Source organism: Amblyomma americanum, chromosome 4 (genome assembly GCF_052857255.1).
Source record: "Amblyomma americanum isolate KBUSLIRL-KWMA chromosome 4, ASM5285725v1, whole genome shotgun sequence".
Lineage (NCBI taxonomy): Eukaryota > Metazoa > Arthropoda > Arachnida > Ixodida > Ixodidae > Amblyomma > Amblyomma americanum.
Window position 1 is genome coordinate 105,764,873 of NC_135500.1, and position 18,329 is coordinate 105,783,201.

The following is an 18,329-nucleotide window of genomic DNA, read 5'->3' on the forward strand; positions in this document are numbered from 1 at the left end:
GTTAGGACTAAGACGGCACACTTCCGGTCCGGTCTCTTAAGACCACATTTTCACACTCAACACAATCTTAGACCCGAGAGCACAACTCATATAAGGGGGTACTTTTTTTTTATTTTGCACATTATACCACAATCCTAACCTACCAGGCACACCCCTATCAGCAAGAAACCGGAAAAGGTGTTAGAGGCATGTACATGTTGCCGTCATGGCTGCAGTTACTGAACGGAAGGCTAGCACATGCCCGAGCAGATGCCCAACGAACCATTTCCGGCAATCTTAAGTACTATGCCACTACCGTAATCGAGGGCTGCAGGATCTCGCAACTTGCCTACCGTTATCAAAAATTGAAAGGACGGGGCTAACATGGCTGCCTTTAGTCGGAAAGATTCGGCGCTTCACGGTAGTTTAGTTCACGGCTGCGAGTGGCAGGGGTTTTTCTAGTTCGTATCATATACAGTGAAAATCTATACCCTCTGCATGCAAAGCTCAAGGGCAAAACTACTCGACAATCACCTTCAACCAGGAGGAAAGGTGGAGGTGCGGCTGTGACGTCAGATCACGTGCCTCACTCGCCGTCGCTCCGCAGCTGTGCTCGCTCCTCGCCGCTGCCTTCCTCCTCTTGAGTAGCACTTGTGCCACCGCTCGCTGAATCACGTGCGCAGAGTGGAGAGGGACAAAATAAAAAGTGGCTGTCTGGCAAAGGACAGGTGCAGCCGAGATTTTCGCTCATTTTGCTAGGTTCAGCCGGGTTGAACCGCAGCCAATTTTTTCTTTCTTACCTCAATTTGGCATTATGCAGATGCATTACGGTAAGCGCTACAGCATTCTGTGTTGTGAGTCTGTGCCGATTCGTTGCTAACCTTCGGTGCGAGCTACGCACGTTGATGAGTGCTCGGGTATGGTCATGCCTAATTCTAGTATATTTTAGCGGGAAAATGCGTGCAATATCCTGTGGTTAAGCAAATGAAGCTTTCTTTATTATAAGTTTCCAGAGATCATGTTAAGTGGAAACCCACTCAAGCGGCTTTCCGACATCTACTCTAATGCTGACGAACCGTATTCAAAATGAACAGCACTGCGCATAGATAGCAAAAACAAGACTTACATAAAATTTATATCATGTGCTTCAGCTTATTTTAAGCGCATGAACAGAAGTTATTGGCAGCCATGGAAGCAAGCATGTCAAAATCCAAAGCCAGCTAACGGTGTTTGCCGTTGGTTTGAATTCTTACGAAAACTTGAGCGGTTAGCGTTATCGATGTTTTTGTCAGGGCACCCTCTAAGCTGAACACGCACTGTTATTAACATCGTCCTTTCCCAGCCCGTAGGTGCCCTACGAATAGTTGCAACATTTGATAGCGCCAATGAACGCATAAAAACCTTCCACGTCGTTACAGATGCCGAGGTTGCAAAAGAGAATTTGTGTCGTTGTATTGGCAGGCCAAAGGTGTCGTGAAAAACCTCTAAGAGACTTTTGCGTATTTTTTCTCGTGAAACATCGAAATTTCGAAGGTGAAATTCGATAGGCTTATTCTTCACGTGCTTGGGTTTCTAGATTCCACGACCGAGAATGGTAGGTATGAACTCCGCCGGCAGATCTGGCCTTAATAAGCGGACAGGCAAGCGTGTCCAACATTCTTGGACGAATTTTTTTTCACTTGAAAAATGTAAGTTGCTGTTATAGTGAAGGTAATATTCCATTATTACAATCTGTAGCAAAATATAAATTTTGAATGGTTTCCATACCTTTCATCCAGCAGTGAAGACTTGCGTAGAAAGCCAATGGGCAACGCTTCTTACGATAGCAAAAACTCTAATGGCAAAAAAAAAATACAAGCCTGCCGACAGGATATCTGCGGATATAAAGACTGTTATAGTTAAGTCTTATAAGAAAAAAATTCCGCTCATAAATTAGTTCCCGTTCAAAAATGCTTTTGTTCAGAATTGTCGGGTATGTTTTCAGATATGACCACTATCTTGCGCCTCTTGCAAAACAAGCCAATAGTTAGTGTATCTGTTCCCTGGGAGAGCAGAGTTATGGTGGCTTAGCAGCGTTTCAGGATGGCCCTCCATCTTGCTGTCTAAAGTATCTATGCTACGATGGAAAACCGCCATTACTGCATGCAGCAGCTATTCACGGCGAAGTGGTTGGAGCAGTTGCTCACTCAATCCCCTCATTTTTACTAAGACATCTGTATTGGAGGAAAAATGGTATGGTAGTGAGCGACAAACCTTATCAGTGGTTTGCTCGCTTATGAAAACCTGTATATCACCGATTTATTATGGAAACACTCGCCGTTTGAATAGTGGCGCCATCTTTTTTTAGGTAGCCGAAGTCAAAACACGCTGGCTTTTGGCAGATTACACGAAAATTGCGGTAAACCTGTGTTTTCTAGATGCAAAATACTGTCAGTAAAAGAGTGTGTACTCACGCAAACAAAAAGCTCTGAAATGAGAGATCAGAAGGTTAAAGAGTACACCTTAGGCAGTTATCGAAATTCAAATGTAGAAATAATGGCGAAATAGTGCAGAGGTGTTTTGTTTGCGGGGGCTTGGATGTGGCTTTGTTTTTTTTTTTGCAGCCGGGTGGTCGTAGCGGCGCGCGAAAAACAAACGCGGGAACCTAGCTACGTTGTGGGCCTAATGATAACTCTAGACAAGTCCGAAGCAGGGCTGCGCTGCACCATACCAAGGATCCTGATAGGATTCATAACGCAGGAATCAAAGGAGCCGTTAAAGTAGGGAATGTGGATAAAATGCCTGATGCGAGCACAGTGAACTCCTCGATCTTTAATCATAAGTTCAGTGCCCTGAAAAAGTGCGTCAGTCAGCGGCTGCTATAAAAAGGCTTGTATATGACTTAGGTCAGACCGAATTAAATCACATCTCATAACTAGGCGTTTATTTATTCAGTATTTCTTTAGATATGACGTGTTACTAGCTACAAACGCTTTCTTTCCAGATCAGTATCAAATACATTGTTAAAGACCTTTATGAAAAGGCTGTTTTTGCCGTCGATGACCTTACAGTGGACAGTGGTGAATGCGGTTCAGGTAAGGATCTTTATTCATTCATTTTCGTTCCCATTACTACGGACCAGTAATTTCGGCCCAGTAGTAGCGCATAACAAATAGACGGGGGAGAACAGATGAGCAGAATCAATCAGAACAGAAATGATCAACAGTGTACAAGGAGTTAATACCACCAGGTTTTGGCTTAGTTAAGCCGAGTATAGACGGGCGAAAGCACGTGTTTATCCAGGTTGGCTCATGATTTTGCTTTGCTGGGTCGCCGGCACGTTTGGCGACGACATTACTTCGATAGTAGTATTAGTTGATGACGATCACGTGCTCCAGTGCACAGCGCGAGAATGTGTTGCAGTTTAACAGAAGGCGTGATCGGCTGCGGCGATACCATATAGCGCTCTCGTGCAGTGGCTGGCCAGCTTGACTGATCTGTTCGCGCCGCTGTAGGTTCGTGTCCCATTCGCGCCAATATTTAATTTATTTATTTATTTACTTATTTATTTATTTGTGGTTTGGTCAAAGTCACTCTCAATGTCGAGCTTCAAACAAACTCGGTGAGTCGGTTGGACATGGGGAACTTGTGATTTCGCAATAAAAAGCTTTTACTTTGATTTCACATGACATTGGTGCCATTTTTCAACACTGTGTACTTAAAAATGACCCAGGAAAAGATTAGTACGCTTGCTGCGCTGGCTATTTTGAGGAGTTACTTGCTCTGGAGAGGTTGGTTTGCTTGCCAGCTTCTCGAATGCGCATGTATTTTCGCACTGTGTAGCCATAACTTGTTTGGACACAGTGCTGACAGTAACAGCGTTTTCGAAATTCTGAAAACTGATATGGATATTACTTACGGTGGGCTAAACGTCTTTGAATAATAAAGGAGCCTAACAGTAATAATTACAAAGCCTGCTAGTTAGCACTTCTTAGCTATGTACTGATGTCTTACACCACTGGACTGCCAAAAAAGCGTTGTTCTCACTCAAAAACGCTTTTTTTATTTGTGTACAGTCTTTCATGAGACACGACGATAAGAAAATAATGTAGTATGTGAAATATCTCCGGGACGAGAGTAGCAGGAAAAGGGAGTGGACGCTGCATGCTGCACAATTAAAGTCAATGAATTCTGCCCTGTTTTCTTAGTAACGTAAGATATGCTGCCCTTATAATACTCTAAATATAAATTGTAGTTGGAGGAGCCACGCGCGTTGAGTTTAACGTTCACACGTGGGCTTAAACAGCTTTCTTATTTTTGTTTCCTGTTCATTCTGTATGAATAGAACGTTTCTATCAGTACAAGGCCAGCACGTGTTGCTGGCAGAGCAAAAGAAAGCATAACAGGGCAAATTTTCAAGCTGCAACAAAATATTAGATGTCATGACTTAATTAATTCTGAAGAAAACCGGACACCAGAAATGCATCTGAAACTGCTGCAATACAATAAGGATACTATCGTTCGCTTTATGGGCATATGTCTGGAGTGCATCCTTTTACAATACTCCCTTTGCAAAGGTACGTTTTCTCATTCCTATTTTGATATATTATCTCGCTCTCACCTCCACAGAATTGAACAACGGTTCCTGCGACTTCGATTGGGACGATAGTTGTGGCTACAGCTTTGGGACTGGAAACAACCAGTGGAAACTGGAAGGAAGCAGGAGAGAAAACTTCTTTGAAGATGATTACTCGACTGGCACGCCGTTTGGTGAGAATACAACTTACCTGCCCATTTCACTACGAGTTGTTTTGCTTTTTCATCTATCTATGAAAAGCCCATTTCTTCCATCAAGATCTCCGCTTACCATACTTCCTATTATTCAATGAACTGCGTCTATTTGGCCGACCTTCTTCACTTAACTCCTTATTTTGTAAATCGCTTTAAGAGTAGTGAACCGCTTAACCCAATAAGCCTGCTACAACGGCCCTTAACCGACATATGGCTGCAAGAGTTCTAACTAAACACAATATTAGGACCCACAGATTTGGCAGGACATTGCACATATTAGAACATACTACCTAGATTCAAAGCTTACAGCATTTTGTCTTGACAAGTACTGGTATGTTGCAGTTAATGACCTGTGTGTAAATGCCAAATGCCGTCCAACCCAACCTAATTCTCCTAGCCATTTCCCTCTGATGGAGTGCATCTGTGGCCAGTACCTGCCCAAATGCACATATTACTTTTCCGCGTAAAATACTTCGCTCCCTGTTGTAAACTGTTTGCACCCTGCGATGCTGCTCAACAGCAGTGTTCTCCATTATTTTATAGCGAAAGTCTTTATGGAGGGAATCCCGCTGGGATCACTGAATATCGGTCAGAGTGTCACTTTCACATCGAAAATGCTTAATTTATTAACGCTAATAGTAAATTTTCACCGCTATTGTACTGGAAGTTTGCGAAAGCGACGCACTGCGGCATACAGAACATATTAGCCAATCTGATTTTAACAAATAGCCAGGCATTTTACAAAGTTCAATTTTCTTCCTATTTCGTTTTGTCACTGCTTATCCGTTTATCTCCTTGCTATTTAAGAGAGGAGTGCAGTTCCAGTCACACTGATGGCAAATAATTTGTTATACTGTAAGCCAGATTTTGAACTTTTGTACCATTGCTAGTGGCCAAAAAGCGGATGTAGTCAAACGAGAGGGAATGGAGGAGGAGGGACACAAATTCGAGGATGTAATATGCTTGCTTGGCGCCACGCTTACATCGCTTGCATAATGTTGTGTGTACCAATGAGAGCGCACACAGGCATACTTTAATTTGGAGGTCCGGTCGAGTTTCAACAACCGTCATAGAATAAAATGCACCAAACCCCAGGGGTGTGATTTTGCCACAGGTGGCGTCGCCTACCTGGGTCTGCAGGGTAATTACACGAGCGGGACCCTAACGTCACCCAAAATTCCTGGACAACCGGGAGTCCAGTGCCTCCAGTTTCACTACTTCCTGCCGTGGACTCAGCAGGTGCCACAGCAAGCCTACCAACTTACTGTTACTGCAAAAGGTACGTTTATTCATCTCTTCAAATATTTCATGCAGTTTTCACCGTCACGTTCCGCTGTACAGGAGCTGTTCTGAAATATTAGCTTTTTGAATGCGTAAGCCTCATGCAAAAAAAAATCAAGCGATATTTTCCCGTTTAACGAAACTAAGGACCCATCCGTCAAAAACACCTAAACCTTCAGACCATGAGGCGCGGTTCTTTGAAGATCTGCACAAATGACAAAATAGTAAACATACCATTTTAAATGAGAACTAAAAAATTATATGTTAAACCGTAAATTTTGTCAATATGCCTTACAGATTGGAAAGCACGAGACCACTTTTGATAATTTAAATAGCGCATAATAGGACAAATCATTGCGAGGTTCCACATATAATCAGGTTGACGTGCGGGTGCTTAGAAATATAGGTGCAAGGTTCTCACACTTTATTTGAAAAGCGGACAAGAGGGAGGATAAGCGCAAGGGTGTTCTTGTTTGCTATGCGCCACTGGGGAAAAGAAAAGAGGGCAAGTAAATAGGAAGAGTGATGGGAAGCATAGGGTAAAAGATAAGGGCAACCTATAATGGACTGCACGCTGCAGAGTCCGAATACTTCACGCTAACATGAATGTCTCCGAAATGAAAACAGTTTTTTGAATACCTTGAGTGGTGCCGATAAGTGAGGCCATTATTCGAGGATTTGAGGCTGTGCCAAAAAGCAAGGATTGATGTGGTCCACAACAACGTACAGCGTTTGTCTTAAAGCGTCAAACACAGAGCTGTGACGCACACGATAGTGGCAAGAAGAGTACGACACGCGGAACAGTATGCCCCTACAACTGCACTCGCGGTACCCAAGGGAGAAATTTCACGCAAGGGCGGAGTGACATGCCGGATAAGTCTCCTTGCACCATTTTACGTACGTCCAAGCCAAACGCAGACCGGTCAACGGCAGCCTCCTCCTTGCTCGTGTGTGGATCCAAGCAACGCACCTGCATGAGTGCCATTTTAGTTAATTTCTCGGCTCACATTTCGACGCAAAATTTTTTCCTTATGGGCCTGCATTTGTCAAGCTCACTATACTAGAGGCGTCACTGAAGACATGAAATCTCATATAAGGCGATATATAAATTAACGCAATAATACCAAATCAATTTGCATTATATACACTCCAGTCGTGGAGCTTGAGGTGTTCAGCTTATGAAAACAGGTCGTGTTCACAGCTTGCTGACCAAAAAGCACCGCGCACACACAAGTCACGATGCAAAACAAAACAGGTGCCGACCATTCTCTACCGGCATTTATGTGTAGTAAATTTTTTTGTATCCATGGTTACAGTGAACAGAAAGGATCCCCCCAAGACACCGTGATGATGGCTCATTGCATTGATTTTGAGCTTCACCCCAATGCCACCAAAGCTGGCTATTCTAGAAATATAAACCTGCCAGTACTGCTTTCTCACTACAGTGCATGCAGTCAGTTCCAACCACTGCTCAATTTTCAAACAGCGGCTTTCCTTAGCCGTCGTGGTTGCTCTAGTATAAACGTATTGTACTAATTTTGAACTTCAATAATGGTGACGATAAACAGCTCACGCGAAAGACTCCTAATATGGTTTGTCGGCACCCGCTGTCGACTCGTACACGAGCAGAGCTCGAGCAGTTCTGTTTAGGCCTGGTGTTACGTTCTACGACTCGACCTCCTTCAGCCTGCGTTCTCGCTTGCATGTTTGTGTGCGCGCTAAACAAGCCTTCCTCCATGTGATGGAAGTGCTGGGTGCGACATGAAGTCCGCCACCGCAGAGCTACGAGGCCGCAAAAATTCAGCCTGCGATGAAGCACGCTTGCTAACAGCAAGCAGCACCGTCGCAGTAAGTCCTTTTCATTGCAGTAGGAATCAAATTATTACTCCCATGCAGGCGTTCTAAGATGACGCGAGTGTGAGCATTTCTGCACTAATTCATGTGAGGGTCATTTAAAAAACGATCATTTGTTTTTGTTTTTTTGCCTTCCAGAAGGATCGCATGCGTTCGAGACGCTGTGGTACCGGTCCTCCAAAACGTTGGTTAGAGGTGCTTGGACATCTGTGGATGTGGCGTTTAAAGACGAGAAGGACTTCAAGGTAATGTCTCTATTGTGGGAAGTACATAAATATCTACATGTGGCTTATTGATGTCATAGCCGCCATCTGTGATTTGGCACGCAAATTCCTAGTTTAGCAATTAAAAAGAGAGATTAACATTGCCAGCTGTTTTATTTGAAAATATAGGCGGTCTTGAATTCGATTTTCATATCCAATGTAAATACAATAGGATAAGGACACCTCGGTGCAAATGTCTAGTCTTGCTGTGGCAGAAAAAACTGCCTCCTAGGAAAGACGGAAATGCGATCACACCTCTTCAATATACTGGGAGCTCCTGCTGACGGTTAGCTTGAGCATAACAGTGAAGTCATATTGTTTAAAGTCCCGCAAATAAAAATTTTTGCAGTAATCAGTATAAAGCCAAAACCAAAAGGGTAGAATTACCGCTTCTGTTTTTTGTACCAAGCATTATATTGGAAGAAAATTGTTTTTGTGTCGTAGGCAAGTGTTCCATTGAAACATTATTACCTTAAAATGAAAACCCTACGCCACTCGGACTGCGATGCCAGGTTATATGCTAAGTTTAGAACTAGGCGGCACTGACTGCTGGGGCCAAAAAGGGAAAAATTCATAAAAACACAATATTTCATTTTTTCGAATGTAAACAACAAGTAAGCAACAACGGCTCTACTGCCATTACCAGCCGTCAGCTATATGCTGTTTTGCGACAACGGATATTTTCCGTAACTCGCGGCGAAATCAAGATGCACAATGTAGCAGTTCGCTAAAGTTGCCTGTAGGCTCCTTTGAGGGGCAATTTGCATTACGAATCTTAATGCAAACAGCAATAACCATCTGAACTTTCAGCCATATTATAACTTAACTAACATAGCCGGTTGCTGGGCCTTCTTTGTCATTGAAAGTAACTACACTAAGACAGCGCCAATATTTTTGCCTTACGTATCTTCAGCATAGCATGTCAAATTGCCGAAAAAATAATGCGCAAAAATTGTTTAGGATTTATTCGGGCTTAGCGTCCCAAAGCGACTCAGTGTAAACATACCAGCCAATTGGAGGGCAAACGGCAGTTCAGCTCGTAAAGAGTGAGAAAATATATATATTTAGTTTGCGAGAGCGTTTCAGTCGCTATATATATATATATGCATGTACGATTAAGCGAGGCCTACATATTTCGCTGTGCATTGCTTTTATATTCAAGCATATTTCTTATATTAGGGTCGAAAGCCAGCTAAACATATTCTTGTTATGAATAGTGACCTTTTCCTTAGAGCTGGAAACATTGGCGCTATGTTGATCCGCGACGTTCATCGCGCCATAAAATGAATAGGAGTCACATTAGTTCATTTCCGATCAAAAAAAGGAAGCAACTGCTTCATTTTTTTTGGAAATTATATTTATTTATTCATTTTTTATTTAGCTAACCTCAGGGTCACAGAAACATAGAAATATGAGCTTAAAGTTACAGACGTTTGCTAGTTATACAATGTTAGCTACTGCGTAATTGAAATAAACAGTGATCATTAACTAACGCCAGTGGGGCTGGAAGGTGATTCCACTCGTCGGATGTCCGGGGTAAGAACGATTGAAAGTAGGTTTTCGTTCAGCAGAATGGTATCCCAACTATGTGGCCGTGATCCGTCCTGGTGATATGTATGTGCGGGGGAAATTAGTCTTTTCGCAAGTAAGAATAGTGAAAAAGTTTATAAAAAAGGCGAAGTCGAAGTGTTCTGTGACGAGACGCAAGGAATGGCAGGCCGAGACTACTAGCTTTCAAATTGGTTATGCCTCCAGTTCTCTTGTAGTTAGAGAGAACGAATTGAGCAGCTGTATCTTGAACCATCTCAAGTGAGTCCGTTAAGTTCTGGTGATAAGGATCCCATTTTGGTGCTGCGTACTCGAGTTTAGGTAAAACGAGTGTTGTGTGCTGTAGAAGTTTCAGAGATGAAGTTGCTTTGCCAAAGTTACGGCGAAGATATCCAAGTGTTTTGTTGGCGTTGTTAACGACATACGTAATATGAACACTCCAGGTAAGGTCTTAAGTAATGCGAACACTAAGCTATTTATAAGAGTGTACAGAGCCTAGAGACAAGCCGTTAGGGTAATAAGAGGGCAAGTGATTAGTCACTGAAGACACACGCATGAATTTGCACTTGTGAACGTTAAGGTCCATTAGCCAAGGTTAACACCAGGTTGAGATGGAGTCGAGGTCGGATTGATGCATTAATATGTCCCCATCGCATGTGCTTTCCCTGAATATTACGCGGTCGTCGGCGAATAGGTAATGGGAGATGTAGAACAAGATTCTGCTGTTCTTCAAACCAAGAGCTACTCTTTTCATGATGTGCCATGCGTTAGTTTACAGGGTGCTGCTTTCTTTTTCTCTACTGGATACCCGGATACCTTGTCGTGCCTTAACGTTACACTCGTGACTCACCAAGCGTTGCAATTTAAGCATGATACTAGGGCAAGAAAGGTCTTCCAGTCTGCCTCCATTGAATCTAAGCTAGTACCAGTGTTTCAATCAAAATAGAACCAGAATATTGCTTCCTTTGCTTCCACACTGCATGATTCTAGGGGACACTTTTAAAAAAAAAAACGCCCAGCCTATAGAGCAAGTTCGCTATGTCGCACTCAACGCAACGAGGAGTTTACTAAGCCGTGTGGAGGCCTACAGTCTCAAGTCGGCTGTATGGACTGCCTCTTGATCTAAAATAGGTTCATTTGGCAGTGCACATGAGGCGAGAAGAACACAAAAATCAACCGGTTTTAAAAAACGGTAAAAGTGCACTCGCGTGATCTTTGCCGGCAACCGTTGCTCAACGAAAACGTGGGGGGGTAAGTAGTTGCGGATGGCTGTATTCACCGCTGCGTACCACAGCCAATACACAGAAACCACGTCGTCTTCTCCTCCGTCCTTATCTCTATTTTAGTGACAACTTATGTTGTCCGTTGTTGGGATTCAGGTAGCAGCATCCCACCGCTGCCACCAGTTGTTGGGATTCAGGTAGCGTGACTGGGCAGGAGAAGAGACGAGGACGATCGGAGGAAGAAAACTTGGAAAACTTTATACAAGGACTATTTACATTATGTACAAGTACGGGCAACTGAGAGTGGTTCTCAGTAAAGAGAGCTTCATAGGAGTCGGGAGTATCTGATACCTCTCAAGAAGGGGGGCTCTCTCTAGGCATCAAACCAGCAGCTCCTTAAATACTCTTCGTATTCCCGAGATCCCTAGCTGGGGAATACAGTTCGAAGAAAGATGTCCAATCACACGATGGCACTGATGGTACCACCCACGGCAGGGCGGTCCTGATGTTTATTCGCAGCTCGGTCGAGGGAAAGGGAACAGGACCCGGTCACGTTGTCGTCCCCGCGGCTTCCAGGTGGCCGCGCAAGTGCGTCCGGAGGGCACCTGCATGACACAGGAATGCAGGCTGTCTCCCAGAAGGTGTCGAAAGAGCTTGTACTGGTGTCCAGAACGCGGAAGCTCTGTCGAAGGGGCGGCACTTGGGCAATTGTTCAAATCCAGCGTGACTGAAGGGGACCACACTGATAAGGCACTTCGTCGTGGCGAGGACCGGAACGAATACGCTTATGGTCGTCGCTGGCATTCCTGTTGAACGCTATCGTCGCTATGGGGACGCTATCGTCGCTGCTTCCGGCATTCCTGTTCGAACACGTGGGGACGCTATTGTTGTCGTTCCCTCTGGCAGTCCTGCAGTCACGTCTCTGCGCCGAATTCCACAGCAGGAAGGAAGCGCGATCACAACACCGTACACATCTGGCGTTTTGTCTCCCTGACTGCCCGAAGCTGATCAGCGGTTGACGGTCTGCTGTCTAGACTGGACCGTCGAACGACTGGTCGGTAGCATTAGGTTAGTGTGTGCAACAAATGATCGCACGGAGGTTCAATTCATTTGTAGAAGAACGTGCGATTCAGTGTGATACAACCGTCGAACTGTCCAAACGGTTTCATTTTTTTTTATTTGGACACCTGCTCCAATATGTCAGGGAGCATTGCAAGCATATCATAAACATATAGAAGGTATCCTTTATATGCCGGTATGCCACTCTTTATTATGTCTGCGCAGCTCGCGTTCACCTGCAGTCTACGACCAGAGAAATATGTTGCGAACCCATTCTGCGTCATTGATGGCATCCGACTCCAGGAGTGCAAGGGGAACAGAGGTGGGTTCGAGCTATTCATGCTGTTAAATAGACGAAAATTTGTGTGGTTTAGTTGGTCAAGCTCGACATTAAAATCTTGGAGCACTTCGTTCAACTTCAAACACCAAGTGTCACAACTGAATATTTTGTGTATTAGCATCACCGCAACGTTGGGAACTATTTTCCAAGAAGTCATGCTGAAGACATAGCCCTTGGTGCGCATTTCTTGTCACACAGAAAAAAATAAAGTATTTATTACCTAGATCCTATCTGCTCCCGCACTGTTTTTGGTTTTAGTCATCATAAATCCGAATTCCGAAGCAGATTTCGAATACACAACCCCGTCATTTGTAAAAGATCAAAATGCCCACCATGGAACTTGCATGATGCTTAATAAGGTCCTCTCATTTACCAAAATATCCGCAATCATATGATATTTTTCTGTAATGAAACTTGTTCGAAAAACTTGTATACGGAAGCTATGGAGATTAGAATCAGTTGTTTGGATGCATGAACATTTCAGAGACGTACCCAGAAACTCTAAACAAGCCTATTTTTAAACTGGAGCTTGTATAGGAAGCCTTTTTATTTTCACATACCACAAAATTGAGCATTTACATCCAATCTATCAGCAGTTTCTGCCTTGTAACGTTTGCACTCTTTTGCTATTCATTGTAGGAAACACACCCCGTTGGTTTTTATGGCCGCCTTAGCGCAGGACATACTTTAAAAGTTGGTATTTGCAACGCATCGAAAGATTAGCCCTTTCTCATGATTATGTTTATAACACCCTCTTAGAAAACTACACAGTTTTCTCGCAATTAAAACTAATGTACAAGAAATCTATATCTCTAGCATGAACATTTTGAGCACGTATGACCTTGTTTGGTACCATTTCTTATTTCCCACCACTCCAATCCCTCTCTTCCTTTTCCTGCAGTTCAAATAAGCCTACCGGCGCTTGCTTCTTTCTGATCTCACTGGCTTCCTTCTTCCTTTTTGCTCGCCACGGCCGTAGAATAGAGCAACTCACAATGTGAGATGAGGTCGTCTGAAGAAAACCAAAACGATAATTATTGCAAATAGAGAGAGAGAGAGAATGCTGGAGCAAAAGATCAAAGGGCTCTCTCAAGCTGAGATTGGGGCAGCCCTATTAAAGGCTTGTCGCATGACGAGAGGTCTTGTCAGAAAGAATCTCACAGTGCTGACAGGTTATGAGAGATGTTTGAATTAGAAGGATAAACCTATGAACGTATTAAAATTCTCCTAAGGATTGCCATAGAGTTCATTCTTTTATTCACACGAAGTCATGCATTTATTATAGCGCTGGGTCTTTTCCAATTAATTCTCAGTGCTCCGGTTAATATTAGTCGGATCAAAGCAATACTTTTCACATTTCCTCTTCTTGCATTCTTTTCTTCTTTTCGTTCTTCTATTGAAATCCAACACTTCGACAACTGGGGCCATGGATTCAAAAGGCGCAAAATCAACTTGGCAATACTCACCGGGTCGCATAATAATGTTTCATTGTATCATCTTACAGACAAAGAGGACCGACACTGCGACTTCGAAGATGGCTGGTGTTCTTGGCAGAATTTCGTTACTGGCAGAGGTAACAGGCCCAAGGGTAACCGATTGTCCTGGATGCTTGGCGGGGGAGCAGTGAAAACTACACTCCTCAGGCCGCGCCGGGACCACACCTTCGGTAACGCCACAGGTAAGCTCTCATGTAGAGCAAAAAAGTAGTGCACTTATAAAAAAAGAGGCCTTCCGTGGTCTACGGATATTTGAATTACATCAATGGGGACCAATTTTATTTCTCGTGAAGTCACTCAAATCACTTTTACTAAAATAAAATCACTATTACGACACCACGGAAGCAGCGGGAACCCGCCAAGGTGGCTAAGTGGTTAGGGTGCTTCGCTACTGATCCGGAATACCCGGATGAAGGCGGAACGCAAAGGTGCCCGTGTGCTGTGCGATGTCAGCACACGTTAAAGATCTCCAGGTGGTCGAAATTATTCCGGAGCCCTCCAATACGGCACCTCTTTGTTCCTTTCTTCTTTCACTCCTTCCTTGATCCCTTCCCTCACGGTGCGGTTCAGGAGTCCACCGAGATGTGAGACAGATACTGCGCCATTTTATTCCCCGAAAACCAACTTTTTTCGAAGCAGTGGATTAATTCCGTAAAATGTTGCAGAACGAATATTTCGCCGAATGGCGATGTTGGCGGTTCTTGCATGCAGTAAAATGTCCAAGGTAACCAGCACAGCTTTCAATGAAGTAAGGTAAGACGAAAATGTGGACTTTGAAAGTGCTTCACATCGAGCACTTCTTATTCGCGCCGTAAGAAAGAAATTCGTTGTGCTGAGTCATCTAAGATATTCTTTATAAGCTTATTCCGCCTACAATCCTTTCAAATTTCATATCAAAGCGACAACATAAAAGCGACGAAGTGTCGCATACGTCGCGGCAACCGCGGCCGGTCACTGGTCGTCTGTAATAGTGAAGCTCATATCCTGGTCATCATATCCAAAAGACGCGTTTCTGTGTCGCGCATTATGAATCCTTACGCCGATGGTTTCTTAGGTTTAGTAAGGATTTCAATAGAATATAACAACCTCTGTGTAACTTTGCAAGAAGCATGTTGCCCTGGCAGCGTAAAGATAAAATTAGCTCTTCGTTTTTCTGCTTTCCCATTACCTCTGTGTATTGCTGCATTAATGCTCATGTCAATACACCTTAATATTACTACCGTGTCTACAAGACATATGGGACCGTATTCTACAAGCTGTCTATTTCCCGCTGTCCTTTTCGTGTTCATTCGGTCCGCTCTAAGTGGTCGCACAGATATACCCGCGTCCTTCAAGCGTCTGCGGCAAGCCACCCGCCCATTGAGTGGTTGGCAACTGGACCTTACCATTGCTTGAAATTTGATGCAATATGCAGCCAATGGTTAGGTGCATCGCAGCGCTCTGTTGGCAGGAGGCAACCGAGCCTGTCCAATGGTTGCCATTGGCTGCAATATGCAGCCAAAGCTGCGGCCCGATGGCCAAGCGCCCAATGGCCGGGTAGCTTGCCACAGGCGTTTCAAAGCCGCGGCTATACCTGAGTGACCCCTGGCAGAAGACCGAATGGATGTGACATGGACAACGTAAAATGGGCGGCTTATTGAATACGATCCTTGAAATCTTACCAATAGTTTTTCTCGACTTCCAGCAAAACGAATGTTATGAAGAGGTGGCCCAGGTAATCGATATGAAATAAATTGTGTATATTCCGCTAATTAAATTAGTAGCTTTTAATTAAAGAAAATGGCACAGTAACTGTATCACTTCTCAGTGGTCCCCTCAACCGCGCAGGGAGGAAAGGAATGAAGGTGGGAGTGAAAGAAAACAGAGAGAAAGGGGGCCAAACTGGACGACTTTGGAATAATTTCTATTACCTGGGGATCTTTATCTTTCATTGACAACCCATAGCACCGGGGCGCCTTTTGGGTTTCGCCTCCATCGAAACGCTACCGCCGCGATCTGGTTCGAACCCGGGTACTCCGAATCAGTAGCCGAGCACAATCCGCGGCGGGTCTAAATTAACTTGAAAGCGATCGACAAGAAAGGAAACGACAGAGGTGGAAGCACTGCCAGAAGAGGTTTCCCATGGCAACGCTTCGAAGCAAATGTACTGGTGCGATTGAGTCGGATATGAACAGGCTACATCTTATGGCTTCGACGTCTTCTCCGAATACTCATGTGGTTAGGGAGCTTAAGGAATTTATCAAAGTGAAATTTGGAAGGTTAAAAGCGTCACGTGTCGTCGTCAATAAATTGTCCACAATCAGCTTGTTGTCAGCAAGATGTCAGCGCAGAATACAGCAGGGGCAGAGATTCCAGCGGTTCCTGCAGCAAAAGCTTTTCAGCATGCTCCCTTTCTTTCGCTACTGCGCAGTAAGCCATATTAAGTTTATAGTTGATATGCATAATGACTGGAGGTTAGATGAAGTTTATCGAGATTTTTTTTATTGAGCAGTTTGCTCTTGAGGAAGAATTTTCTTGGGAGCCCATTTTGGCATGTTTGCTGTGTTCTTTAGTAAACAAGGGTTTATGGCCAAACCAACTTCAGAGCTTGAGTATAATAATGCTTGTAATTAGCAATTAAAGCGGGTGGAACACAAAGCAGTCAATATTTTTAAAGACCACACTCCGTGCTGTTATTTCCTGATGGGAAGAGAAATTTTGCCTTGTTCTTTTACAGGATTCTATATATTTGTAAGCAACTTCGAGAGGATGAATGGAGACCAAGCCGAGCTCATAGGAGAGAGCCTCCCCATGAACCGGAAAATAACACAATGCGTGGTATTCTGGTACCAAATTGCTGGACACAGGGATACCAGTCTCAATGTAAGAATGCCACTCCATGTGGACTCTACTCTTTGTGCGTTTGCCTAATTTTTTTTTGTAATTTGAAGCGGTTGTGTTCACTAAGTTACTAAAGTCCAAAGCTATACGCAGGCCGTAGATAATCACCGCTCCTAGTCATCGCCAGGAAGTTTCTTTCGTCTGGCCGGAAGAAAACCGCCAACTTCGGAAACAGAGCACTGTGTCATCACGCAGATTCCGCATGTGAGGAGCCAGAAGCGAAACGGTAGCCGCCGACTAGGAACGCAGTTGTGTAGGTTTACGGTCTGCGTATAGCCACCGGAAACTAGAGCACTCGCTTCTTTTTCCGCACTCAGCACGGCCAGGTCGAAAGTGTTGCTTTCAATGTTGGCGCCAGCACCCACTTCACCGTTTTGACCCCGCGTCGCATACGTGGCATCATCGCACGCGGCTGTGTTCACGAATTCGGCTTTTCATAACGCTGCAGTCGCGGCGCCACGCGCGTGGTCACGCAGAATGCCGGTCGACGTGTGCTCTGCAATGCAACACGACACAAAAAAAAAAAAACATGGGTGTGGCCGTGACAGTGGCGGGGGTTGCGGTCATCATAATTCGCGCGTTTCCTTTTCAACGCGGGAAAAACTCATCTACTGCACACATCGAAATAAAAAGTTCACTGAAACGATTTTTGACCCGCTGTACATATTGGCACCGCATTTTCGCAAGAAACAGAGTAGCGAAGAAGCAATGTTCTTTCCTTTTGTGATATATTAAGTTGAACGAAACACAAAAATACTATGAGTATTACTGCGTGAAAAGGTCAGCAACAAGACAGAAGTTGTGTCTATCCTCTTTCGGTATATTTTTAATCTTTGGCTGAAGATTGTTTGGACAGATGGCATATGAAGCACGTTTCTCACTTCCTCTCGATTTAATCTGGCTGCGCCAGCATCGGAAAGGGCTTCATGATCCTGGAATGGAACTGAATGAAGTTGTTCCTTAGCTTCATATTTGCCTAGCCTCATAGTTTGCAGGGAAACTTTACTGCATCTCAGATGCACTGCCCTTTCTTCACACTACCATTATCCTTTGCCTTGCAGTGAATAACACGGCTCTGTTTTGTAAAAATCGATCGCGCGATGTATTCATCTGCCACTCAATCTTTGATAGTTGTGGGCATGTGGTTCCATGGTGGGCATCTAGCAAACAGTGTGTGTCGCCGTCTCCTGGATCAAAAGCGAGTCGGACTGATATAACCGAACGAAAATATTGAATCGCAGGATGAATTGTTGCAAAATATGCCTTATTATTTGCACACCACAATTTCCCCCTTAGGGAAGCCATCAGTAATGGATGCATGTTGTTTTCGACTACGATACTGTCCACTTAGTCGGTAGAGCTGCTAAGTGCTCGAAATATTCTTAACTGCCTTCAAGTAAAATTCAAAGTCGTGTACTTGAGCATAAATATTTCAGTTTTATGGCACGCAGACCTCTATATACAATTGCGCCATAGCTGGCATTCTGCGTTAAACAAGATATTCAAAAATATTTCTGTTCGACTCATCTTAAAAATGTCAGTGATTTTTTTTTCTAAAAACAAAATTTGAAGCGGTCCTTGATTACAATATGTTCAACATAACTTGTTTGATGAATGACCAATATGTATGGTAGGT

The 18,329-nt window shown here is 44.0% G+C and overlaps 1 protein-coding gene across 1 annotated transcript in view; it reads left to right on the top strand.

The window, feature by feature from the left end:
* Positions 1 to 205: 205 nt before the first annotated feature.
* The window catches only part of LOC144129737 (MAM and LDL-receptor class A domain-containing protein 1-like), a 142,438-nt gene continuing 124,314 nt past the window's right edge, over positions 206 to 18,329 (top strand). Inside the window, exons 1-8 of the mRNA XM_077663823.1 lie at positions 206 to 229; positions 2,963 to 3,053; positions 4,588 to 4,728; positions 5,864 to 6,028; positions 8,023 to 8,129; positions 12,203 to 12,299; positions 13,822 to 13,995; positions 16,530 to 16,675. Of these exons, the coding sequence (XP_077519949.1) occupies positions 206 to 229; positions 2,963 to 3,053; positions 4,588 to 4,728; positions 5,864 to 6,028; positions 8,023 to 8,129; positions 12,203 to 12,299; positions 13,822 to 13,995; positions 16,530 to 16,675 (945 nt within the window). The remainder of the gene's footprint in view (positions 230 to 2,962; positions 3,054 to 4,587; positions 4,729 to 5,863; positions 6,029 to 8,022; positions 8,130 to 12,202; positions 12,300 to 13,821; positions 13,996 to 16,529; positions 16,676 to 18,329) is intronic.